We start from the raw sequence: 23,253 nt of genomic DNA, 5'->3' as shown, positions 1-23,253 counted from the left end.
GTTAGGAAGTGGCACTAAGGGCTGGGACCAGAGCCATGGCCTGCAGTCTCCTATGCCTCCCACTGGCCCCGTTGCTTGTGCTCAACAGTCCACCGAGTGCCCCTTCCCACAGGGTAGCTGGGAATCTGGTTGATGAGGAGGTGCCTTATGATATGTATACTGCTTTTTAGTTTGCAAAACACTATGTAGGTGTCACTTGACCTTCCCAACAGCCCTGGTACTACAGAAATGACTGTCCCCATTTCACAGATGAAAACTGGTTCAGAGATTATGATTTACAATTTGTCAGTGCCAGACATGAAATTCAAACCAAGGTCTCTCTTCAGGACTCATATCCCTATCCCCTCTTGCCACAACGTTCCACACTTTATGAAGATGGGGGTGTCCCTCCTGCCTCCTGGAGCCCCATCTCTTGCCCTCAGTCATCAAGGGCTTTGTTTTGCTCAAAACACTTTCCCCATGAAAGGCTTCTGATTGAAATGACATCTCTGACTGTAGAATGGGAAGAACATAGGAGTGGAGTTCTAGTCTCCATTTACTTTGGGCCCATTTCCTTGTCTATAAAATGTTGAGAGTAACACCTGATGATTTCATAGCTAATTAGACTTTGCAAAGCATCATCCTATATGACTTCCATAGCAAACCTGTTAAGCGTTGCAGCTATTATCTCCATTTTACAAATGAGGAAAGTGATTTTAAGGGGTTAAGTGACTTGCCCAGGGTCACCCAGCAAATTAGTGTCTGAAAAAGGATTCATAACCCAGGACTTCTTGCATACAAGCCCTGCACATCATTCTACTTACCACCTCTTATTGGTAAGGTGAAGTGGGAAGAATGCTGGTTTGAGAGATAGAGGAGCTTGCCCTTCCCTGTAAGACCATGGGCAAGTAATTTAAAACCCCTAGACCGCAGTAGGCTCATCTGTAAAATTAGGTTGGACTAGGTGATCTGTTAAAAATCCTATAATCTACTACTTGTCCTGAGGATTTGCCTTTGGATTTCACACAGCACCTCTGTCGTCTCTTTTGCATACGTAGCATCTAATAAATTGCTTGCATCTTATTCCCTTACTTGACCACTCAGAGATGGTGTCTTATCTAGACTTTGTATCTCTCACTCCCAGCCTCTAGTACAGTAGTACTCTGCACACAGTGGGTACTTAAGATTAATTTAATGATCAAATAACATGTAAAAGGATTTGTAACTACATTGTATCGAGTTGAGTCACCTCATTTGTGATGTGACTATAAAGTAATGAGACCAATTTTTTTGCAAATCATACACATAATGATTTTTAGCTATAACTTGCACGTTTTAGGGACTTCCTGAGAACAAGGAAACAGCTTCTGCATCATTGTAAGCTCATCTCACAGCTATTTTGCCTTTCTTCCTCAATGAAAAGGTAGGAAAAAAAATTCCAAAATTGTAAATCACCTGGATTAATCCCATCATACAAAATTATTGCAAGTCTCTGAGCCCTAGAAGGGAAGATGAAAGAGGTCTTGGTCTGTCTTGTCTTCCTTAGCACTCTGAATGGGGGACATTTCTAAAAAGAGCAGGGAGGTTTTAATAGTATCTACTGAGCCCTGGATGCTAGAAACTGACATGGGAAACAATGGGAGATGGAAGACCAGGGTAGGATTTCAAGGGACATTCAAAATATCTTTGATAAAATAGGGGAATAACTTAATTCCCTTTTCTTGTGTCCACTGAGAATAAAAGCCCCTCAGAGGGGGTGCTGGATCTTCCTTACAGAGGCACATCCCCAAAATAGATTAGGGGAAGGGGAAAGAAACATGTTGCTTAGCAACTATTAATCTGAAGCTTCCTAAGAGGGTCTAGCAGTTCCCCTGCTCCTTATTCAGTCCTACTCTTTTCATCTCCCAGAGTTCCTTTAGATGTGTGTGTGTGTGTGTGTGTGTGTGTTATGAGATTCTGAGGCACATGGCTGATCCCTTTCCCTTGCTTCCTTGGAGGAGGTGGGGCTATGGCTCCTACATTAGTGACTGTTCCCATGGCAACATAGTGTGGGTGGTGGTAAATGCCAGGGAATCATCAAACTTGTGCAAGATGGGTGGAACAGGGGCAAACAGGGGCAGGGCACTTCCTGACCCAGTCCTACTCTGTCATCAGCTAGCAAAAAGGTTCCTTGGAGAAGGGTGGTAGTAGAGGGGATCAAAGTACAGGGAATAGTGGGCACATATAGGGTCTAAGATGTGAAAGTAGGACTCCCTTCTCAGCAAAGATCCATCTTTAGCCCTTGGGGGGGCCCTGGGTAGAAACACTGGCAGAGAGTGGAGGGATAGGGCCAAGAGTTTTAGAGCTCAGCTTAGTCCTAGAAGTCTACCTCATGAAAGACTAAGACCTACTCTGTGGGAAAACCAAAATATTGGGGAAAATGGACAGTCAAAGTAGGATTTTGCAATGGATTCTAGAAGTTATCCCAAGGTGGCCTTGGATAAATTACAATTTCCTCTGGGACAGAGTTTGCCCTTTGAGGTCCCAAAATCTAAAATCTATGATCCTATTATCTTAGGCCTTGGTCAAGTTCAAATTATGTCACCAAATGTTGAGAAAAAGGAGTCTTGCATCTCCACAATTCAGTGAGAAATGTTTTCAATTTGATACCATAGAACAGTTAGTACTCCTCTATCCTATACATTTCTTTTTCTATTTTAGAGTTCTGCTGTGTCCCCATCTGCCAAATTCTGGGAGTCCATGTTTCTCAGTGCCTAACACAGTGCTCTATACACATCATGAATATGCATGAAATATGCTGAAGCCTGGAGGATCAACCAAGAACACATCCCCATCCCTGCCTGAGTTTAGAGTGGGAGTGCTCATTTCCTTAAAGTTCCCAGGACTGAATTCAAGGTCCACTGTATCCATACTAAGTGGACCATTTCCTACAAAGGGACTGCTAGATAGGGTCTTTTTACTCCCCTCATGTCCAAGTTTGGGCTTTAGCTACTGCTTGGAACACTCACATTGATTCTAGTTTTCTGGATTCAGAGACCAAAAACTATTCCTGTCATTTTCCTTTGGAGGAAGGAGGTGTTCTGCGTTGGCCTAAATGTATGTTCCTTGGAATGGACCTTTCTTACCCTACTTTTAAAAAGCCAGATGTTATTAGTGCTCTCAAGGTCTGGACATTCTTTTGCTCTCTATCTAGTCCTCCCAATGCCAACTTTAGTCTCAGTCTAACTCCATGATCACCCCATGTGGTAGGTGGAATGTGGAAGAAAACACAGACAGCAGTAAAAGAGCGCTTTATGGTCAGAGTGGAGCATCCGATAGAACAGGATGGGAACAAACCTTTAAAAAACACAAGTATTTTACACCCCTACCTCCCTGTGGTATTTCCTCTCTGAACCCAAATGCTGATTATTCCCTCCTTCTGGCCAAAACTGAGGCTGGGAATGACCAGATGTGGAAAAAAAAACTGCCTTCCAAGAGATATTGCCATCCAAGACCCCATTTCCTTGTTCATTACGCACAGATCAGCCACCCTGAAGGTAATGGAGCCTGGAAGAAAATGGGCAAGGCTGAGCCAGAGACAAGCAGTTTGTCATTATAATATCCTCTGGCCAAGTAGAACAAATCTTGGTCTTTGGAATAGGAAAGGGTAAAAATTCTTTTGCAAGTTTTGTAAGAATGGAGCACTAGGAGAAACACTGAACCTTGGACTGGGGTTCTAGGGCATTATGAAAGGGTAGACAATACCTTACCCTTATCACCAATACTTTGGAATGGGCTGGTTCCTATATGTCATGGTATCTATGGATGCCATGGCTTTCCTTTCTACTCTCTAGGATGAGAGAACATGGAACATTAGGAGGACACTATGGGTATAGGCAGAGACAGGGACCTGAAATATGCCAAAACACAGGGACAACCAGGAGACAAGAACTAGATCTGGAATGCTTCTGGAAGCCTTAGAAACTGAAATGGTTCCCCAGCTTCCACAGCTCATCTGCTCCAACCCTCCCCTCCCCTGTATGTAAACAGGCTGGGATTCCTGCAAGTGCCTCAAAAGGCTTTTGTCATGTCCCTGAGAAGTACTGTAGGGTTACTGGGGCAATAGGGCAAAGAAGTCTGGGCCACAAACCCAGGCAAGGTGGATGAATGATTTATTAATATAAAAGACACCTGCATTCCACCACCATTCCTTTCCCGACCTGGACACACATCTCTTCTGTGCCCCTGCCTCAAACTGAAAAGCAGACAGAATCAGCCTAAATGCCATGGATTTCTTGGAGCTATGGGGGAATGAGGAAAGGTATACTTGGAACACAAGTTTGTACTGGGCCTCTCCTGTCCCAGAATGGCAGACAGAGCAACAAAACTGCCCTTACCACCTCTGTCTTAGTTTTTCTCATACTGACTACTATGGGGCAAAGGCCAAAGTATCTTTCATTAAGAAAAAAAAAGTTATGAAAAATAGAGCTGAAATCTCTGATTCCTCCCAAGGTTAAGAGAACAACTGGTTAGGCTGATACTGCTGTCTCTTTAACAGTTAAAATTGGAGCGTCCCATAAATAGCAGTGGATGGGAGGGGTGGGCAGGGATGATGGTGAGCTGTGCCCCTCTCTCCCTTGCAGTGGGCTTATTGGAGAAAGGGGTGGGTCAGAAGTGTTCTCTGAAGCCCCTCCCCCAAGCCTTACACCTGACCATTCCCTACCCAATTGGGCACTGGTCCTTTCACACTGGAATGTGTTTTACCAGGACACACACTGAACTCCCCATCCCCCTACCTTCATGGCCTCTGAGGGGCATCTGGCAGACCCAGCCCAGGTCCCACCTGGCAGCCCCAATCCTGCCAAGGCTCAGAAGCAGAGATGAATGACAGGTCTGTGGGTTCCCATGCACCCCAAGCCTAGAGCTCCTCATAGTCTCCGCCCCCATGTTGTTTAGGGGCTATGGCCCCACCCCCAAGGAAAGCTTCCAGTTCATCAATCTCCTCAGTCTTCTCCTTGCTCCGCTTCTTCTTCTTCTTCTTCTCGTCCTTCCCTTCTTCCTTGTCCTTGGCTTTTTTGTGCTTGCTTTTCTTTTTTGCAGCCTTTTCCTCCTCCTGGAAGGTAAAACAGATGATATATTAAGAACTCTGATAGTGAGCTGACCCCAGGGATGGGATGGAGAAGCAGTCTGGCAGCCTTCCTGTAAACCCAGAGAAAATCAAATTGGGTCGATCCTTGTAGAAAGGCCAATAAAAGTACTAAATCTAACCCCCACCTTCCCACACAATCATAAATTGCTGGTCAGCCACGTAAGATAAAATTATTTTGGTGATGCAAAAGCCAATCAACAAGCATGTAAAAGGCACTGTTTTTGAGGTACTGGGCTAAGCCCTGGAGATGTAGAGATAGACAGAAATATAGTCCCTGCCTTTGGTGGCTCACATTCTAATGGGGAAGACAACAAGCAACTGTGTACATGCAAGACACATACAGTATAAATTGAAGTCAGAATAGTCCTTGCGTCCCATTGCTACTTCCAGATTGCTCCTCTACCATCACCACTCATCAGCTTCTCCAGTAAAGGGCAATTGAAATGTATCACTCAATTTAGATTCTGGTAGCCATTATCTTCTTATCCATTGCTGGAACACTTTCCTTACTCAATGAATCAGAAATTCATTGGCTTCACAGTCTTTATCCCTACCCCAACTCTGCCCTCATATTATATACTCTAATAGTCTCTCAAATACCCTAATGTCTCAGTTTTCCGAGTTACTCAATTCCTATAATCTTTACTCCACCATAGCTATGTTGTCATACTCTTAATCTTGGCATTACCTAGAATTGTTCAACTTCTCTGTTCATGAACTCCAAAATTCTTCTACACAATCAAAATCTTTTATTATTCCATTATTCCCTTGGCCTTATAATCCCTACCCTGTTCCTCCTCACTCCCCAATCCCTCCACCTCTTAGTTCTTTCCTAGGCCATGACATCTGTATTGGGTTCACTCTCTTCCCTTTCCTGATTTGATCCCTTGGTGCATCAGTTCCACTCTATACCACCTCTACACTGGAGTACTTTGCCCAACTTGTCTTTTCACCGTTCATGCCTTACCAAACCTCAATTTTGCATTACTCCCACCATGCTATCTTTGCTAATTCACATACTGTTAGACTGGAGCTGGAGAAGGAACTTGGATCCACTACAAATTTGCCCTCCTAAACAATTCACTCTCCACTTACCAAACTGGCTATTTCAAACCCTTCTATCCCTCCTCAAGCCTCCTATATAGCATCTTTTCCCCACAATTTTTTCAGCGAAGAACTTTTTCTCATACTACTCCCCCCCTCCCCTACAATTGAGGTTAGTTGCTGAGAGCTTCCTTTTCTTTCCTTCTCATTCAGATGTCTTCCCCCACTAACTCTTCCTTTACCTTCATCTCTAAGGAAGAGGGGGGCCCTTTTTCTTGCTAAAGCAAACACCCCTACATGCATTCCATTCCATCTTCTCTGGCAGACTGCTCAATCTCTGCCCATCTGTCGACTGCTTCCCTGCTACTACAAATCCACTCGTATTTCCCTCATCCCTAAAAAGGCCATCCATCCCCACTAATTAGTGATGTGTATCTCACCTCCCATTTAAGGCTAAAGTTCTTGAGAAAGCTGTCTTTACTCAATGACTCTTCCCACAAAGTTTTAAACTCTCAGCAATCAGGTTTCCCATCTCATCATTTATATGAAAGGTTGTCTCCAAAGTCACCAACTGTCAGTTGATCTCTCAAATGCCAAATCTGACAGCCTCTTCTCAGTTTTAATTCTTCATGATTTTCTTGTAGACTTCAACACAGCTATTTCCCTCTTCTGGATAGGTTTTTGTGACATCACTGTGTCCTAGTCCTCCTGCCCCTTTGACTAGTTTTCTCTATTACACCCACTAATCGTGTTTCCTACAGTGCTATCTTGAGTCCTCTTCTTACTTAGTGATCTTCTCAGCTCCAAGTTCAATGATCACCTCTATGAAGACAATTTCCAGATCTACCCCTGAACTCTGTCCTGAGTTTTGTCTCAATCAGGATGTATCACTGGCATCTCAAACTAAATGGAAAAAAGCATCCTGTAAAAGGTTGCACTTGAAGGACGTTGAGGTGAGGAGAGGAAACATTCAAACATGGGTGAGAGTTGGTGACAAGGGCTGGAGTCAGGAGATGGAGTGTAGAGTGCAAGAGAAAACAAAGAGGCCAATGTTACTTGATCAAAGAGAATGTGGAGGGGAGTATGGTGTAAGAAGACTGGAAAGGCAGGAAGGAGCCAGGGTGTGAAAGGCTTTCTGTGCTAAACGGAGGATTTTATATTGCAATTCTGATTGGGTAATGTGCATGTGTGTGACATGGTTAGAGCTGGGTTTTTAGGAAAGTCATTTTGGTATTACAGGGGATGGATAGTGGAGAGACACCTGAAGTAGGGCAATCAACAAGAAGGCTGCTGAAAGAGTCCAAGTGTGAGAAGATGGAGGCCTGTACCAGATTGGCTGAGAGTGAGGAGGAGAAATGGGGTAAGGACATAACTTGACAAAAGACTGGATGCATGGGGAGAGTGTCAGGAGAACAGATCAAAGCTATTTTACTTCTAATCTTTTCTGCAACTCTGACACAGACATGAAAAAACTTGGAGTGACTGATATATAGCTCTTGCTTGGGGAAGGGGGTAAAGGAGGAAGAGAGAAACACTGCATAGAGAGAAGGTGGTTTCCTGGATGAGCCTGGGTGCTCTATGGGAGAAAGATGCTTGCCTATGACTGATGTGGTTCAGCTCTCCTCTCAGAGGGACAGCATTATTCTGAAGTCAACCTTAGAAATAGCAAAGCCAAGTCTTGCTGGGAATCTGTAGATTTGGAAGAGCAGGATCGCCTTTGTCATTTTCAGGTGCAATATTTCCTTCAAATCAAGACAAGAAGGCTAAGACCTTAATCATTTAATTGGAGTTAAGGATAGAAACAGGACTCAACATGCTTGGTTCCTAGTATAATACTAAGCACATTGGAGCCCCCATTTCTCAAAGGGCCAAAAGGACTGAGCAAATGCATCTTCCCAACTGCAGTCAGTGGAATATTATCTCCTCCCAACCCTTGCTGGTCCACAATAGAGTGGGTACCTCTTTGCTTTTCTTCTTCTTTTTCTTCTTCTCCTTAGAGGGGAGTTTGCTTTCCTTATCTACAAGAAAAACAGGAGATATTTGTCATGTTAGAACTTTTATTACCAGGGAAAATTGAAAACCATGTCAGACAGATCCCATCTTCTGCTGACATTGGCTCTGGAGCTCGGTCCCCATCTTTTAGGAGAAGTTTCCCAGATCATTAGCCCTGGAGGTACAAGGGGAGGCAAAGTTTTCAGTTTCCCAGTGGGTAAAATGAAGGGGCTAAACTCAATTTTTAAGGTACCTTCAAGCTGTGACAGTCTAGGATTCTAAGATGCTCCAGAAGAAATTATCTATATGAAGGTTTGTATCTACTACAAGGAAATCTAGAAGTCAGTAGGCTGCCGAGAAATACTATTAGATGTTTTCCATATACTCCATACCTTGTCCTAGAGCTTCAACTCTGTGGGTTAGTCTGTATTAAGTACCTGTGTCTGGAAATCAGAATTATGCTGGAGCTGGTGACCATAAAGAAAAGAACATGACCCTTGTTTTGGAAAATATGTAATTCAATTCCATTGAATTCAGACTACAGATCTCCAAGTCATGTTCACATCCCTGCCTCAATGATGTTTTGCTGTACAGAATGCCTTTCTTTTCTCTAGTTGTCATCCTTCAGGGATCATCATTATTTATCTCCCACAAAGTATTCTCTGATTCTCCTAGCTTCTGATGATCTATCAACTCCCAAATACAGTGGACAGTCCCTGAGATACCAGCAACAGGACAGCTTATGGATGCTGTGCTCATCTGGGTGCAGCTACTTCTTCCCTTCCTCCTCCTGACAATCAACAATGATTGTTGCATATGTCTCCACTCCTGCTGCAGGGACAGGGAAAAATCCATGCTCTCATATCATGCAGGGGAACAAGTGTGGGAAGGGGAAGAAAGATAAGTTAACCCATTTTGTAGCTAAAATATTAGCTACAATTCAGTTACATTACAGGTTAAATAGGTTTTGTAGACTGGTTTAGAAACCCATCAACATTTACAAATATTTCTATGGAGTAATAAACAATTATAAACAACTGAGTTATGGAGCTTTTGGCATATTGGTAAGCCCTAATCTTATTCAATCATTCATTACTTTACAATATTTTCTACTAAGTTTCTAAATGTCTTGCTTTCTCAGTGTAGTATAGCAGAAAGAGTTCTGGAGTTAGATCTGGATCTGGAGTTAGAAGAAATGGATTTGAATTCTAGCCAATTACTACTATGTGACCATGGCCCATTTATCTTACCCCTTTATGCCAGTTTCCCCATCTGAAAATGAGGCACTGGATTGGCTGTTGTTCTTTGTTCTCTAAGAGGACCAAAATGACATCACAATGCTAGAGTCAAGTTTCAGTGTGTTTGACTGGCTAATCAGACCAATATGAGCTCAAAATGCTCTACCACAGGTCGGGCACAAGTGGTCTGTATGAACATTTGGGGTGGAAATGGATTAGATAATTTCTAAGATCCCTTTCCCAGCTCTAAATCTAGGATCCAATGATCCTCAAAGGTGGAAACTATTGGGACTGCCTCCTCCTTACCATTTTTGCACAAGGCTATGCAAACAATAAAACTTTGTTGGTTGTTTTGTTCTCAGTATCCAGTCTCTTGATGCCTTACCTGACAGGGAAAATCTGTGGCAAGAAAAGGCTCATTAACTTCCTCCAGGTCTCAGATATTTAGCCCTATTGCCCGAGTTCTGTTTCAAGCCAGCTGGGCATTTCTATTCTAGACATGATGCCAAAAGATGACATCAAAGACCCGCTGGTGATGAAGTAAATCTAATGGAGAAGGAATTTCCACCTGATGCCAACACTGATCTTGTCACTGTTCTCTATAATACTTGTTGAACTTTTGACAAGTAATTGGTTCAGATGCTGAATCTATAATAGCTGGTCTTGGTCTAGTGTACTGACCCAGATCCTTTTAAAAAAACCCAACACAGTAGTATAGCAAATAGCAGTCTAAATAAAGGATAGATAACCCACAGCCAATTAGTAAGCAGCTTACCACACTTAAGGCTGAATAAATAGCCAATAAAATGGCTTTTAGATACTTGAAGCTTTTTTTGAAATATTAAAAGAAAAGTACATTAAAAAGACATGCTAGCCTAGAACGATCTGAATGGTCAAATGCACTAGGTTGTGAAGCCTAATGTTTCTTAGTTATGTTATAATGTCTATGTTTCCCTTTCCTACTTTAAGAATGTAGTCAGTACAAATGTAAAAGCAGCAATATGGGGATTAGTAGCTTACAAGACTGATACATGCTAAAAGACTAGACGACAGAAATAAGACAAATCAGGAGGAAGAATTTCCAATTCTGCTATTTAGATGGGTCATCCGAGTAGCTGGCATTTTCAGAAATCAAGCTGTTAGAGATATTCATTCCTATCACCAGCTCAGATGCTCCCAAATATAGAATTAAGCTCCCCTGTGTTATGGGGGACCATTTCTCAGACTTGGCTGCTGGGAAGCCACAAAAGGATTTGTTTAATTAATAAAAGGATTTGTTCTGTAAAACTTGGGCTTAGTCAAAGGGCCACACTTGAGGACCTAGAGAACCACATGTGGCCTCAAGGCTGCAGGTTTCCCACCCTTGGAACAGACATGCTGCAGGTACAGTTCTTGCAAAAAGTTATACTATCCCTTAGACCTTGCACTTTCTTCTTTCCTAATTCTTGTTTTTCCAAAGAAACCTATAATACTAAATGAGTGTGTAATAAAACCTCCATTGCCTTACAACAATTACAAAATCATACAACATTCAAAATAGGTGCTGCAAAGATGAATAATTCCTGAAATCTTCTAGGAAGCTAAAGTTAAGAGAATGGCACCCCAATAACACCACAGTCATAACTCAGATGTAGACAAATATGAGGTTTTCTGATCCACTACTCAACATTTTTGAAATGTTGCCCGGTGGTGCAGCCTAGCTTTGGTGAGAAGTGACTTGATAATATGTATGCTAAGCACTTTACCTTCATCACTGCTTTCTTTAGGCCCAGTCTCTTCCAGGCCCAAACCAAAGAGATCTGAGTCATTTTTCATTTTAAAGGAGTGAATTGTAGGCTTAATGGGCTGGGGGAGCTTTGCAGGGGGCACGTCTTCATCTGTGACATCTGAGAGGTCCTCTCTCACTGGAAACTCTTCCTGATGAGAAAGTGTGAATTATGGGAATCAGGCATAGCTCAAAATCAGTTTCCTCCAATAAAATTTGTCAGTTCAAAGTCAAAGCTTCGTCTAACAAGCACCTTCTCCAAGCTAACATTTATAAAGTGCTAACATTTATAAAGTGATTTAACATTTGCAAAGCACTTTACATACATTATCTTATTTGATCCTTAAAATACTCCCATGAGGAAAGTACTACAGACATTCCTATCCCTATTCTACAGATAAAGATACTGAACTTGGAGAAGCTGAGACATAACTATGGTCACAAAGATAGTGCCAAGAACAGGATTCAAACCCAGAATTCCTGACTTCAGGTTCAGCATTCTTTTCATCACATTACTCTGCTTCTATGCATGTTAATCACCCACATGTACAAAAATATTCGTAACAGCTCTTTTTGTGGTGGCCAAGAATTGGAAATTGAGGGGATGCTCATCAACTGGAGAATGGCTGAATAAGTTGTGGTATACGAATATGATGGAATACTATTTTTCCATAAAAAATGATGAGCAGGCAAATTTCAGAAAAACCTGGAAAGACCTGAATGAACTGATGCTGAGTAAAGTGAGCAGAACCAGGAGAACACCGTACACAGTAACATCAACACTGTGTGATGACTTAGCTCTTCTCAGCAATGCAAGGATCTAAGACAACTCCAAAAGACTCATGATGGAAAATGCTATATCCACATCCAGAAAAAGAACTATGGAGTCTGAATGCAGATCATAGCATACTATGTGCTTTTTTGGTTTCTTCTTTCTTGTGATTTCTATTGGTTCTAATTATTTTTTACAACATGACTGATGTGAAAATATGTTTAACATGAATGTGTATGTAGAGCCTATATCAGACTGCATGCCGTCATGGAGAGGGGAAAAAATTCAGAACTCAAAATCTTATGGAAGTGAATGTTAAGAACTAACTTGTCATGTTGGAAAGAGTGTTCAATTTGGAGTCAGAAGATTTTGATTCAAATTCTGATTCTGTTACTATCCTAGGGGATCATGGGCAAGTTACTTAACCCCCTTTGATCTGTTTCCTCATCTACAAAACCAAGAGGGCAGAGGACTTATACATATATATCTATATGATCCCAGTTCTTCGCATGTCCAACAATTTTTATTGCTCTCAGTATGCAGGTAGGCCTCCATCTCCATGGCTGTGTCAAGAGTAACACAGGTTCTCCACTGTTCCCTGAATTTAGTCTCAAATGGAAAAAACATAGGGTATGGAGTCAGCACATCTGGACTTGTGTGTAATGGGAATGTAGGGATGAAGATGGACCACTTCCCTTTAAGGCTAAGTTTCTTCATCTGTATAATAGGAATTATAATCCTTGTACTACCTACACAAGAAGTTTGTTATATAAAAGTACTTTGTAAACTCTGTAAATTGTTTTATGGGAGTGATCTTTTGAGGTCTAACTTCAATGTTTCTAAATTCGATTTTATTTTAAAGTTCTGAATCCTCTCCCTCCCTCTTCCCCCATCCACTGAGAAGGCAAGAAAAACAAAACTAAACACAAAAATGTATAAACATGTTAAACAAATGCTCACACTAGTCATGTCAAAAAAGAAAAAGAAAAGAAAATATGCTTCAATCTGTTGAGTCCATCAGCTTTCTATCTAGATGTGGACAGAATGTTTCATCGTGATTCCTTTGAAACTACAGTTGACTATTGTGTTGATCAGAGTTCCCAAGTTTTTCAACATTGATTACCATCACAATATTGTTACTGTATAAATTATTCTCCTGGTTTTATTCACTTCACTTCGCATCAGTTCTGAAACCATCTACTTTATTTCTTATATCATAATAGTATTCCATCATAATCATATACCATAGTTTGTTCAGCCATTCCCCAACTTTTGGGGCATAGTTCCACACTTTTTCTGGAATAACTGTTTCATAGCTTTACCAACAGTGAATTACAGTACCTGTTTTTCTGCAGACTCTTCAGTATTTGTCATTTTCCATTTTTGTCAACTTGGCCAATCTGATGGGTATGGAGAGGTGCCCTCAAAGTTGTTTTAATGAACATTTCTCTAACTGCATTTTTTCAAGATAGCTATTGATAGTATGGATTTCTTCTTTTGAAAATGACTTATTAACATCCTATGACCATTTATCAACTGGGGAATAGTTCTTATTCTTATATATTTGACTCACTTCCCTATATAGTTTAGTGAGATCTTTATCAGAAAGAATTGCTTCTCTAATTTTAGTTGCATTGATTAATTTGCGTAAAAAATCCTTATTTTATGTGATCAAAATTGGACATTTTCCCTGCTGTTAACCTCTTTATTGCTTATATCATGAACTCTTCCCCTATCCATACATCTGACATGTAATTTCCATTTCTTCTAATTTGCTTATAGTGTCTCTACCCATCTGGAGTTTATTTTGTTATCTGGTGTGAGACCTTAGTGTTTCTAAATAGACTTTTTTTTTTACCTTTGTAAAGCAAGTATCAGGTCCATGTGGAACTTGAGTGTGATCTTGTCTATGTGACCAAGCATTTTTTCACAAGTAGCCCTATGCAATCACTAAACTACATGACATTTTAATGAAATGCTAAAAGGTCAAAGGTTTTATGAAGGACCTGTCCAAGGTTGTCTAGTAAATCAGTATGAGAGTTCCAGTTTAGTTCTTCCAAGAGTTTACTGGGTATGCTAATAAGGATCCCCTAAACTCAACGACTTTCTCACCAATATCCCTGTAAGATCCCTAAATGACAGAGCAGGAATGTGGGGGCTTGCAATAATTTTCCCTCCTTTGAAGAGTGGGAGATCTGTCTTTCAGAAACAGGATCTTTAGATACTTTTAGAGTCAGATCTTGCACAATTAAGGATTTGGGTGTGACTCAAGTCCATAGGCTTGGACTCTTCTGGCTTATAGGAAGAGAGAGAGAGAGAGAGAGAGAGAGAGAGAGAGAGAGAGAGAGAGAGAGAGAGAGAGAGAGAGAGAGAGAGGGGAAGAAAGAATTGCTGAATGTCTCTGTAACTTCCTGATTATGCATCCAGTTTTCCCACAGTTATATGGAGGGAAGGAAGGAAGAATCTTAGAGCTTGTCATATTATCAACCTGGATTTTCTTCTCTGTTACAGAATGGCCTAGGGCCAGGCATATCCCAGCAGAATTCCTTTCCCTTTTGGAGCTGTAGAAGGGAGACATGACTCTGAAAGCATCTTCTTGATTTCTGCCTGGAGGGCCCACTGCTGCAGTGCAGTGACCCTAGTGCTTTATAACCCTCTCCTTCTTCAGGTTAATATAGATGCCTGGGATACCCACTGGAGAGCTAGAAGCAACAGTCCCTTGAGTGTGATCCAAGATAGTACATGGCCAAGGTCAGAACCTATCTCAGGCTGTGATACTCCCTCTGGGGCCCAGGGACCCAATGCCTCACTCCCACTGTTCATTCTCCTAGGCTACTTCTGGGGCAAGGTGGGGGGATGGGAATAGAAGATAAAACAAATGGAGTGGGGTGAGAACATTTAATTTACATTTCCTGTTGGACTCTTTTTAGCCTGAAGATATGGCAGAGACAACTCAGCAGACTTTTCTCAAAAGGACAAATGATCCAAACTTACCCCATAGCAAGTACGTCCTGCCAGGTTAGAACTGAAAAGCCTGTTCTAGCTGACACAGTCTGCTGAACGGTAAATGCTTTGAATCATCCCAAGGAAGGATAAGATATTGAAGGTATACCTTTCTGATGATTAAATGGGAATTAGGTTAAAAAAAATCCATGCTATAATTTGAGCTAGTGATCTAGGCTACATTGATGCAGACTTATAGATAACGATCACTCTGTATTTCACACACACCTTTCCCTTAAAAAGAGTATACATTTGACCTTGTAAAGCTGTTAATAACATGACCCTGCATTTTACATGATGTTCCAAAACTTTCTCATCTAACTTTCCCATCTGCTATTTCATTTTTCCTTACCCTGAAAGCCTTCCTGTATGACACTTTGATAAGTAGAAATACTTTTTTTTTTTTTGCACAGTAGGGGCACAGCAGGATCCCCTAGGCCAGGTTCCCACCAACAGAGAAGCCCCAGCTCCTGATCTGCCCAACACAAGCAAAGGGAGTGATAAAAAGGCTGACTTCATTACCGCTTTCTTCTGAGTGTCAGACTCTTCACTCTCGAAATCAGGATCGTCCATAACAAAGGACAGCATCTGAGCAGCGATGGGCCCTTCTAGGTCACTCTCTGAGGACTCCTGTTTCTCGTCTTTCACCTCTCTGAATTTAGAAACCAATTTGGGTGCCTGGGATGGAGCTTCAGTGCCAAGCAGGGCTTCAGAAGTAGGTTTAGTGCTACTGCACTTCTCAGATCCAGCACGAGTGGGTAAACTAACTTGAAGTTTGGGGTCAGTGGCTTTGGTGGAAGCTGCTTCACTTTGTGGCTTCAAGGAATTTCTGGAAGACCTTGAAAAGGGAATGAAAAAATGGTGAGAGACCTTTAAAATATCATCATGGAAGCTTAAATATAGATCTTGTAATTTGGCAAAGATCCTGTGATTGGCATATGGTAAATTTCAGCTGGCTGTAAATGTATCTTGCCCTGCCAGAGGGGGAAATGGTAAACTATACCATGTGTTAGAGCAGGGCTGGCTTTAGGAGCATAGACAGACCCTTGGAGCAGATTAGCAAGAGTACACCTGCTGGCATTCAAACAAAATCCCTTCTTTCTCTAGCCTCACACAGCATACATACTTTGTTCTGTACGTAATGTACCTATCATCCCTGTATTCCACTTATCTGCATATTCAATGACAGCCTGGTGCATCCAATAGAATGCTGTTGGACTTGATCTGGGTTCAAGTCCTACCCCTGATACTTATTAGCTGTGTGATCCTGGGCAAGTCATCTAACCTCTGAGAGTCTTAAACAGCTTCAACCTTAGGACTTAATGACTAAATTGTAAGAATTCTATGGGAATTCTCCATGCTGATGAAATCACTGGTGGCCACCGAGATCCCTTTCACCCTTAGATATAGGATCCTCTTAATTGTTACTGTAAACACATCACCTCTTCCTACTAATCTCAAAGCTCCACGTAAGATGGGCCACGTGCTACATCTAAACTTTGCCCTCATACCCATTATCCACAATGGCCTATGTAGAGGGGTTTAGAAAAATGCTTTTTACTCCACGTCACCTCTTCTTGTCTCTCCCCCCTCCACCCCACACATAGGGGAAAGACAGTTTCTTTCCTCCTGCTTAAACTTACCATTTTGTCTCAGGTTCCACATTCTCTTGGGTGGTCAGACTGGTGACTTGAGGGCAATGTGGCACCTCATCAGCTTCGTCCTCACTGGAGAGAGTGATGTTTCTACTTGGGATGGAGCCTGCTGGCAAGGAGGACTTACAAGATGGCTTGTCTTCTAGGTCCAGGTCATCCTGGAAACTGGCTACCATGGGGTTTCCCCCAGTGGCTTCCACATCACTACACAGAAGACACAAGTATTACAGAGGAAGCTCTAATAAGCAGAGCACAGAACAACTCTCAATTACCAATTTCATTTTGCTACCTATCATTTGCTCTATAACCCAATCAGTACCTCCACCAGTGGAAAAAGGAGGTAAATGAGGTGTTCAGCAGTCAGTATTTACTGTCACTTCTGGTGCTGAAAGGAGCAGGTGGAACAGAAAAAGGTACAGCAAGTTCTGCTATAATGTGTTTCAAAAAATGAGAATTTGTTCCAACTTGATTGATATATTAGGAAACATTTTGAGCCTAACTCAAATTTTGAGTTTCCTTCTGAGTAATTTCTTCCTTGAAAAACTTATAGAATGCAGAAAATGGAGTCACTTCACAATAATTCACAAGCTGAAACCCTTTCAACACCCACTTTCACAAGCAAACTTCAGGTCTCTGTCAAGATAAAGTGCCATATTTAGTGCATATCTTCTGATGTGGTAGGAGCTGTAGGCAGAGAAAGGCTGGTTTCACTCCTCACCTCTCAACCTTCTGCCATGGATGCTAGTCTCTCGTAGCTTGGAGCTTCAGCTTGTCCCCTAGGTGAGTGACGTAGCCACTAGGTATTTCTTAATCATTTAACACGTATAAAATTGTGCTACCATTTATTAGGTTTCTATCTTTTTTAAATGTATCGATGAAGAAGTTTTTAAGTGCTGTGCCTCAATCCCATTTTCTCCATAAGCTCTGTGGTTTTTATTGCATGATGTTACATAATGCAATGTTTTTTGGTAGTGTATATATTGCATTGTGACAGAATTGTTTGTAGAAACTTGGGCTGGAAACAAGATTTCTTCTATATCCTACCAAGAGTTATTGATCTGTTTGTAGAAGGGTTATTTTTCAGTGCCTTAGGGTAGCATTTAGTGATTAAAAACTTCACAAGAACCACCTGCCTCAACCTCAGTGTGTCTGTGAAATGGACACAGTCAATGCTCCCCTAACCCCTCCCTCAAAAACATGCACTGGCCCAGGAAAAACCCTGTTAATTGCCTTAAGTGAAATGAGAATACAAATTCTCATATAGCTTAAGAATCTCTAACTTTCTTGTCAGATGATTATTAAGGGTTTGGAGACATTAAAAAGGGAGATTTGTGGTCATCTGATTTCTCTAAGGGCTGCTTAATGTTCTTCTTCAAAATTTTTTTGTATTAGAAATTCTTTCTTCCTCTCTCGAAGAATGAAGTATAGTTCTTTTCCAATTCTGAATAGCTGCTCAGTTTATTAAATAATTGTTTAAAAAGAACTCTCTCACTCTTTGTTAAATGGGAAACAGATGGTGTCTGGGAGCTGGGTCACCAATCTGAGAATAATCTGTCTTGGTCTCTCTCACTTTGATCTTCATGCTGCATATTTGGCAAATCCGCCAGAGTAAGTTTCAGTCACAGCATGCTAGAGCTCAAGGTGCCTGTCAAGTACTAAGCCCTAGTGCCAAAACCTTTACAAATACTTAACCATGGGACTCCCAATTAAGGATACACTTCAATATTCCAACATCTGACAATATCGTCCCCCAGCACTACTCTGCCTAAGTTTAATGCCCTTACCAGTTTTATGTCAATTTGGCTCAAGACCCTTCTTGAACTTGAAAATCAAATCACAAGATCTACTTTGCAAAAATATTAGATATAAAATAGACGTCATCATAGCTCTTTCCCCTCTGACTAGTCAAGGATTTAACAGTTTTCAACAAAGGCAGATCTTACCCTGAAAAAGCCAGCTGGCTAATGAAGATGCTGGCACTTGCAGAACCTACAGTGCTGGAGGAACATGTGGGAGTTAACAGGAAGCTCTGTTACTCCCAAAGGACTAACAGGCAGAAAACTCATGAAGTAAATGAAGGCAGAGAATGGCAGCTATGATTGTAGGCAAAAATCTGGAATAAATTCTAAATAACTATAGCTATTAAACCTGATGGAACTTTTACATCTAGACCACTATGAAATTAGAAGCCTGGTTAATCTAATATCTCTTACCTGTCACTTTCATGCTCAACTTTTGTTCTGTTTTTCTTTTCATCCTTCAGATTTGTATCTTCCAGGAAGCTCCTATCCAGGCTGTCTTCAGGAACAAAATCTTCAACACTCTGGACTTTTGTTGGTACCTCTACGGAGTGGGCAGGCTCTGTATGAAGTGCAGATACCCATAATTATTACCCCTTCTCATTTAAGAAACCAGGAGCTAAAAGTGTATACCTAAGGATTTGATCACTCTAGGGAGGGAGCAAGGTTTGCCCACTGTTAACAAAGGCTGCCCGGGGGCTCATTCATGGTAGGTAGCCTACCCACCTTCATACATGCTACTTTAAATGTTACCATTATTTTGAGCAAGGCAACCTCAACACAAACAAGTTAATGCAATAATAAAGGCCTGACGTGGGTTGTTCAAAAAAAAGAGGGAGTCTAAGGCATCCATTCGAAACTCTAGGAACTGAAAGGACCACATGATTTCCAAAATCACCAAGTGATTTTTCAGCTGCTGGGTCACAAAATATCTGGTTCTAAATAACTTAGGTTAGGTGGTGGAAGACCCAGTTATATCCAACTGCACCAAGGCTGCTGTTCTAACATGACTGCTAAATGTACATATCTCCAAGTGTGCCCAAGTCACAGGAAGCTCAATGTTTACCAGGAGGCGAAGGGGTAGCCTCTGAAGCTGGTGAGGTTCCAAACAGTCTTGAAATGATGCTTCGACGCTGGGACTGAGGTTGGGGTGGGGCTGGGGTTGGTGGGCTTGGGGAAGTGGCAACAGTAGCTGGGGAAGTTCCCTGGGTTTGTGGCTCGGGTGGGGGCACAGGGGACATAGAAGATGGAAGGGAGGGGCAGTTAGAAGAATTTGCAAGAAGCTGTTGAGGGGCTGGCTGAGGTGTGCTGGGGCTGGAGCTCCCAGTGGATGTTGTGCTGGGAGGCACGATGGGCGACTGGGAACCAGAGGATGGACTCTGTCCATTGGCTGTTAATGGAGATGCATGTCCTCGACTTCTTGCTTCCATCATCTCCAGAAAACTGAAATATAGTAAGTAAAGGAAATGAGAAAGTGGCAACAATAATAATTGAAATTTATAGAGTATTTAAGGTTCACAAATCACTTAACATACATTCTCCTGTTTGATCTTTGTAACCTTGTGAGGTAAATACTATTGATATCATCATTTTACACATGAGGTACAGAAAGGTTAAATTCAAACACTTTTAGGATCACACATATAGTAAGTATCTGAGGCAGGTTTCAAACTCAGGGTCTTTCTGATTCAAAGCTCTGCACTCTATCCACTATACCATAATGCCTCTTGACTTCTTGATGTAAAATATGGTTACTATAAGCAGCTGTGAGGTAGAACCTCAGAAATGTCTATTCAGTTCTATTTGCCTAATCATTTACCCATGAGTAATACAGAGTTTTTGCTGAATATTTAGATCCCAAAGCAAAAGAATGTACTTAATAAGCTCCCTGACCTCTATAAGCAGAATGTAAGACAGTATGTCTATACCACATACATGTGAACAAATCTTTCAACGTGGTGTAGTGTATAGTGCACTAGATTTGGAATAAAAAAAATCTTGGTTTAAATCCAGCTTCATACACTTACTAGCTGTAAGATCAAGTCATTTATCTTCTCTGAGTCTTAGTCTCCTTGTCTGTAAAATGAGGGAGTTGGACTTGATAGTGTCTATCATCCCTTTCAGTTCTGAATCTATATATGATCTATGATGCTGAACAAACTGGACACTGTAAAACTAGTGTTATACAGGGGCATATTTTATATTAGGCATAAATTATATGCACATGGAGGAAAATCAGTAAGACTTTTTTTATACTTCAGTTAAATTCAGCATACATTAAGTGCCTACTATGTGTATAATACTGAAGATACAGACAAAAATGTGACTTGCTATCAAAAGGCTTAAATTTTACATACACACACACACACACACACAGAAATTAAGGTAAGGTGAGAGTAGTGAAAACTGAATAGATCAGGGAAGGTTTCATGAAATAAATGACCTCCTGGCTGAGCCTTGAATGAAGCTAAGGATTCTGAGGACATACAAGTATTTGGCACAACCTGGTCAAAGGCAGAGGGATGGAAGATGAAATGTCAAATTCATGCGACAGGTAATAGTCCAATCTAGCTGGAACAAAGAATACTCGAAGAGAAATGATATGAAGGAAAGTGGGTGGGAACCACATTTTAGAGGACTTTAAATGTTAGGCTGATGAGTGTCTATTTTATCCTAAGGGCAACAGGAAGCAGGAGAGTGACATGGGCAGAATAATGCTTAAGGAAGATGATTTTGACACCTATATGGGATGGAGAGGGGGGGAAAAATGAATTAGGGAGAAGTAGGAAGTCATTGTCCAGGTAAGAGATAATGAGGGCCTGAACTAAATTAGCTGGCATGTGAAAAAAGATAAGATTTGTAGAGGTAGAATCAACAAGACAACTGATTAGTTGGTAAAGGATGAGGTAGATAGGAGTCACAGTTGCAAACTGACAGTGGTGGAAAACCAGGTGACAGAAGGATGGTGGCTGCTGTCATTTAGTTGCTTTTAAGTCATGTCCAACTCTTCGTGACTCCATTTGGGACTTTCTTGACAGATACTGACTGAAGTAGCTTTGCATTTCCTTCTCCAGCTCATTTTACAGATGAGGAAACTGAGGCAAACAGGGTTAAGTGACTTTCCCAGGGTCACACTGCTAGTATCTGGAGGTAAACTTTGAACTTAGGAAGATGAATCTTCCTTTACTCCAGGTCCATCACTCCATCCACTGTGCCACTTGGATGCTCTCAACAGAGGGGCAGGTTAGGAATGGGGGAAATGACAAACTGTTTTGAATATGTTGTTTTTTGAGAAGCTGATAGAACATTTTGGTAGAAACTAATCTAGTGGGCGGCTGACAAGATGAGACTGGAGTTCAAGAGGAGGATTAGGGCTAGATGTATAGATTTGTGAATTATCAGCATAGAGAGAATAGTTGATTGCGGTCCTTCCTTCTTGAAGAGGACCAAAATGACATCATTATGTTGGAGTCAAGGCATACAGTGTGCCTGACTGTAGCTCTACCATAGACTGGGCGCAAATAGTCCACCAGAGGTTCTCAAAGTTATTTGGTCTATCGCCCCCTTAAAAAAAAAAATTACTCAGCACTCCCCTGGAAATCTACTTTCCTTAACCCTGTAACAGTTTTTTTTCTGAAATCTGAATCATTTCAAACTATTCTCCTCCACCCCCTCCCCCACTGTTCCAGTGCCCCTAAGGGAGTGGCATTGTCCACTTTGGGAACCTAAGGTCCACATGAACATTTGAAGTGGAGATGTCTCTAAATTCGCAGATCTCATGTTTCTTTTGAGCTACTACAATCTGCTTTGCTCATAGAGCACAGCACCTTCTTTAATGTAGGCATGCCATGCTGGGCTATGCTGTTCCAGTATCTCCCACGTTTCACAACTGATTCCAAAGTTTTTCAGAGAGAACCTGAGAATGTCCTTGTATTGCTTCTTTTGACCTTAGTGTGAGTACTAGCCTTGTGTGAGTTCTCTGTAAAATAGTCTTTCAGGCAAATGTACATTTGACAATGTGTGTGGCCAGCCCCTCAGAGCTGTACTCTTTGCAGTAGAGTTTGAATGCTTGGCATTTTAGCTTGAGAAACGATTTCAGCGTCTGGCACAAGAAACATAATAAATGAACTATATCCTCAGGGAGTAACCCAAGTAACACAGGGGAGAAAGTGAAGAGTGAGGATGGCCTAAAACAAGATTTTGGAAGGTATCCGTACCTGGGGATGGCAGGACATGATGATGATCCAGGCAAAGGAGACTGAGGTCTGTGGATTTTCTGAAGATAACCTGCCTAACCCTGTGGAATCAGGTAGGAATAGAACCAAGAGAACAATTTCATATGCAAACCAAGAGAGAACAGAATATCCAAAAGGAGGGAGTTTTCAAGAGTGTAAAAAGATGCAGAAGAAGTCCAGAAAGATGAAGACTAATAAAAGGCTATCAGACTCAGTAGTTAGGAGTGAAGGCTTCATAGAACCTTTTAGAGAACAGTTTTAGTAGAATGGTAATCTCAGAAGGCATATTACAAGATGTGGAAGGAAAAGAGTAGAATTTTCTTCCACAGAGGGATTGAGTAGTGAATGTGAAGCGAAGGCAGAAAGTGGAGATGATGGTCATGTGCATTCATTCTTATATTTTCAGGAGTGAAGGTGGACATTGCAGGTAACCTAGGGTTTGGCAAAAATGGGAATACGGCAAAGGGGCAAGGGATTCAGTGGATAGTAGTTAACTGATCAATTAAAGACAGGAAAGAGAAGCTAGATCAGGGGTGATGGGCTGAGAGAACACTGAAGGGTGGACATTGTTGAAGCATGAAGAGTAGTTCAGGGTGAGGCAGAGCAGGAGGTTAATATCGTGTTCATTTTCCTGGAGGTAGCA

The 23,253-nt window shown here is 41.5% G+C and overlaps 1 protein-coding gene across 2 annotated transcripts in view; it reads right to left on the bottom strand.

The window, feature by feature from the left end:
* Positions 1-3,254: 3,254 nt before the first annotated feature.
* Positions 3,255-23,253, bottom strand: part of RABL6 (RAB, member RAS oncogene family like 6) — a 79,374-nt gene continuing 59,375 nt past the window's right edge. The window contains exons 9-16 of one of the 2 annotated variants that reach the window (XM_072633022.1): positions 19,442-19,818; positions 18,790-18,937; positions 16,565-16,780; positions 15,444-15,759; positions 11,127-11,298; positions 8,111-8,169; positions 7,749-7,893; positions 4,114-5,071 (exon numbers count right to left, since the gene is read on the bottom strand). In XM_072633022.1, coding sequence (XP_072489123.1) covers positions 7,777-7,893; positions 8,111-8,169; positions 11,127-11,298; positions 15,444-15,759; positions 16,565-16,780; positions 18,790-18,937; positions 19,442-19,818 — 1,405 coding nt within the window. In that variant the 3' untranslated portion in view covers positions 4,114-5,071; positions 7,749-7,776. Of the gene's footprint in view, positions 5,072-7,748; positions 7,894-8,110; positions 8,170-11,126; positions 11,299-15,443; positions 15,760-16,564; positions 16,781-18,789; positions 18,938-19,441; positions 19,819-23,253 lie in introns of both variants that reach the window. The other variant, XM_072633021.1, reaches the window with a different exon arrangement.

The sequence above is a fragment of the Notamacropus eugenii genome, chromosome 1 (assembly GCF_028372415.1).
Source record: "Notamacropus eugenii isolate mMacEug1 chromosome 1, mMacEug1.pri_v2, whole genome shotgun sequence".
In the NCBI taxonomy this organism is placed as follows: domain Eukaryota; kingdom Metazoa; phylum Chordata; class Mammalia; order Diprotodontia; family Macropodidae; genus Notamacropus; species Notamacropus eugenii.
This window is presented reverse-complemented; position numbering and strand designations above follow the sequence as displayed.